Genomic DNA, 3,986 nt, shown 5'->3' on the forward strand with positions numbered 1-3,986 from the left:
TGGGAAGAGGTAACTATGGGGAGGAAGTGGGAGGGGAGCTGTTGCATTGTGGTAAACTGTGGTCAATGTCATGAGAGAAAGTATATGTAAACTGCTGTATGGAAAGTGAATTTGCTCTATAAATCTTCACCCAAATCACACACACACAAAAAAAAATCTGCTGAAACTCAAATTAGTATTTCTAGCTTAGACATTTAGACCTGCCTGCTTTGAATGTTACACAGGAATCTCAAACTAAGGTGGTTTAAAAATGAACTTACTGTCTTGATCCTAAATAAATGGTATGGCCACAATATATACTTTGGCTTTATTTTTGTCTTCTATCACAAGGCTGAAGAGAGCTCTGGTAGCGTAGTGCCTATGGCACTTGACTGCTAACCAGAAAGCTGGTGGTTTAAACCCACCACTCCTCGGAAGGAAGATAGGGCAATCTACGTCTGTAGTGATACTGCCTCGGAAACCCAAGGTGGGGTTGCTATGAGTTGGGTCCAACTTGACAGCACATAACAACAACAACAACAACAACAACAACATCACAAGATGAAGAAAGTCTATAGAGCTTTTTATTTTTATAAACTGATTAACTTTTATGAAGAATAAAATCAAGAACCTACCTTGAACTTTATTATTAGCTTTTGTGTTTTTGTAGAGGCATCTCCTTCTACTTTCTGTTCTTCATCAGAACCACTATGTGAATCTGATGATCTGGACTCTTCTAGGCTGCCAACTGTCTTTTTGTTGATCTTACTAGAAAGTAGATTGCCAGAGTGTGGAATAAAATCATCAGGTTTCTCCCATTTGGATTCTGTTCAACACATTTTAAGTCATGTTATTTAGTTACCAATTTTATTTAGAATTAATTCCCAATATAACAGAACAACAACAACAACAACAACAACAAAATATATTATAAAATGGTATTGCATCTGTTCCCTACCATTTGGTTAGGATAATAAACTTTTAATTCTTAAATTCCTTGTTTTTGTGTCATTTATAAATTGATTTCAAACAATTTGGAATTACTACATGTATAAACTACAGCACAAAGGAAAAAGAGTCCTAAAAATTGGTTGATACTTCCTAAGTACTCTCACAATTTACTTACTGCCAATTTCAGGAAACATTTGATAATTAGCATACATTAGATTTCCTGAAAGTTATCACGAAGCAGTGAAATTATACTGTGAGTATCTGAATGAATATAATTTGTCATTTTTATAGTAGTAAAAATAATCTTAATAAACTGATTTTGAACTTTACTGCCATCCAGTGGTTTACAGAGCTTTGAGTAAAATGAAAGCATTTTTAACTGAGTTGAAGTTTAATTAAAGGGGGGGGGGCTTCCAGTAATATGGCAGAATAGGCAGACAAGCTACACAGATGCTCTTCAACAAAGAAAAGAGGAACCAACTGACACAGACAAGAAGATAATCCTGGAGCCCTGAGCTCTGAAAGAAAGGATATATAAGTGGATTAAACACCAACTAGTAGAAGAACCTAAATAAAAACAGTGAGTAAGGAGACAAACGGAACTGTGGACTGTCAGCTGTCCTGACGGCACAGATAGCCTGCATACTTCCAAGTGGTCTTACAAGCTAAGAATAACCTAAAATCAGCCCTGCTCACCAAGGGCTGCATGGACTACTGCGTGGGTTGCTGATGACCGAAAAGGGAAACAGCAAAGAAGGAGACAAACTGAGCTGTGGACTTTTTGGCTCAGCCATTTTGAAGGTTTACAAGTGGTGGCCATTTTGGATATTTAAAGTAACAGCATTCTCATTCAGATTCCAGGGACCTAAGAATAGGTTCCACTTCCAAAGACAGCATGAACATATGGGAGGCTGACGACTGGAAAGGAGACAGGTGGTCAGCATATAAACCAAAAAAAAAATAAAAGCCAAACTCACTGCCATGAAGTCAGATCCAACTCATGGCGACCCCTCCTTGGGTTTCCGAGGCAGTATCACTACTGAAGTAAGTCTACTTCAAGTAAGTCTAGTTCCTAGGCTTCCATCTGAGGAGTGGCTGGTGGGTTTGAACCACCAGCCTTCTGGTTAGCAGTGAAATGCCTTAGGCACCACGCCATGAGAGCTCCCTGTGAGTGCACGTTGTTGCTGTTGTTATATGCCTTCAAGTCGGCCCCGACTCATGGTGACCCTCCTTGGGTTTCCGAGGTGGTATCACTATGGAACTTGATCGCCTAACCTTCCTTCCGAGGACTGGCTGGTGGGTTTGAACCACCAGCCTTCTGGTTAGCAGTCAAGTACCTTAGGTACTATGCTACCAGATGTCCTGGTGAGTGTGTAAGTGCTGCCAATTAGTGAATGAGGAGCACAGGACCCTGGTTACTCAGATAACATCCAAACAAAATGAAATGAAAATCCTGGGCCAATCACTCCAACATACAATCACCAATCAAATATAAACACAAAAACATCAAAATGTTTCAGAGACAGACTATCACAGTTCATACAAAGAGGTGAGATAAAGCAATAGAAACAAGGGAGCAGGATACAGACCCAGAACACATCCCTGAAGAAGGAGCAGCACTGAAAATCCCTGCTAAGGAACTTAAAAGAACTATATTTAGGTACCGTCAACAGACTGAGAGACAGATCAAGGAAAACACTGACAAAATTAAGGAAAACACAAACAAACAACCTAGAACAATTTCAGAAGACGATACAAGAACAAAATGACAAAATAAATGAAAAAAAAAATCAGAAATGATACAAAATTTACAGCAATCCCATTATTAGGTATATATCCTAAAGAAGTGAGAGCCAGGGAAAGAACAGATATATGCACATCCATGTTCATCACAGCACAATTTACAATAGCAAAAAAAAAATGGAAACAACCTACATGCCCATCAACAGAAGAATGGAAGTATAATGTAGACTCTGCAAAACACCGTGTAACATGGATGAACTTGAGGACACTATGCTGAGTGAAATAAGTCAATCATAGAAGGACAAACATTGTATTAGTTTGTTATTGTAAAAAGTCAAGGAAATGGGGGAGTCCCGGGCGAGACGGCGGACTAGGCAGAAAGACTGCACGGACCCTCTTCAGCAAAGAAAAGAGAAACCAATTAACACAGACACAGAAGATAATCCTGGACCCCTGAGCCTTAAAAGGAAGGATATAAAAGTAGACTAAACCCCAACTAGCAGAAGAATTTGTGTGAAAATACCAAAAAAGGAGACAGACGGAGCTGCAGTCTGGCAGTGATCCTGATGGGACAGACAGCTTAGAGATTCCTGAGTGGTGGTAGGACCTAAGAACTAACTAAAAATCAGCCCTGCTAGCCAGAGACTGCACCGAGGACTGTGCATGGTGGCTGGGGAATAAACGGAGAAGGTGAAGAGAAAGGCGGGCTAAGCTGTGGACTTTTGCCGGTCCAGAGGGCACCGCCATTTTAAAGGTTTAAAAGTGGTTTGACTATTTTGGATATTTAAAGAGACAGCACTCTCGCAGATTCCTGGGGCTTAAGAACACGCTCTGTTTTCCAGCAACCCCAAGGACACTCTGGACCTGCAAGACTGAAAAGTTTTTTGATGGTTATTCATTTGTAATTTGTGTCTAACTGAGTGGGAGACAACAACAGTTCACATAAGACACAACTACACCCGCACCTCCTGCAACTTCACTTACTGAGTGAGAGCCACTACCACCTCCTCCACCAACGGGCCAATGATAAAAAACCACCAAGAAGAGTCTGAATCACCCTTGGCTGCTCTTCACAAACAGTTAACAGAGATTTAAATACAACACCACCACAATGCGTCAGAGACAACAGACCATCACAGTCCACAAAAGAAGTAGGATAAAGTGGTAGAAACTAGGGAGCAGAATACAGACCCAGAACACATCCCTGAGGAAGAACCAGCATTGGAACTCTCTGATAAGGAATTCAAAGAATTATCTTTAGATATCTTCAGAGGATTGAGAGAAAGACCAAAGAAAACACAGAAAAAACCTTA

The 3,986-nt window shown here is 40.3% G+C and overlaps 1 protein-coding gene across 1 annotated transcript in view; it reads right to left on the bottom strand.

Moving 5' to 3' along the window:
- Nucleotides 1-3,986, bottom strand: part of WBP4 (WW domain binding protein 4) — a 33,712-nt gene that overhangs the window by 11,368 nt on the left and 18,358 nt on the right. Inside the window, exon 8 of the mRNA XM_007948194.1 lies at nucleotides 615-805. Within this exon, the coding sequence (XP_007946385.1) occupies nucleotides 615-805 (191 nt within the window). The remainder of the gene's footprint in view (nucleotides 1-614; nucleotides 806-3,986) is intronic.

The sequence above is a fragment of the Orycteropus afer genome, unplaced genomic scaffold, assembly GCF_000298275.1.
Source record: "Orycteropus afer afer isolate SDZICR_OR568_19922 unplaced genomic scaffold, OryAfe1.0 scaffold00207, whole genome shotgun sequence".
NCBI classification, from domain to species: Eukaryota; Metazoa; Chordata; class Mammalia; order Tubulidentata; family Orycteropodidae; genus Orycteropus; species Orycteropus afer.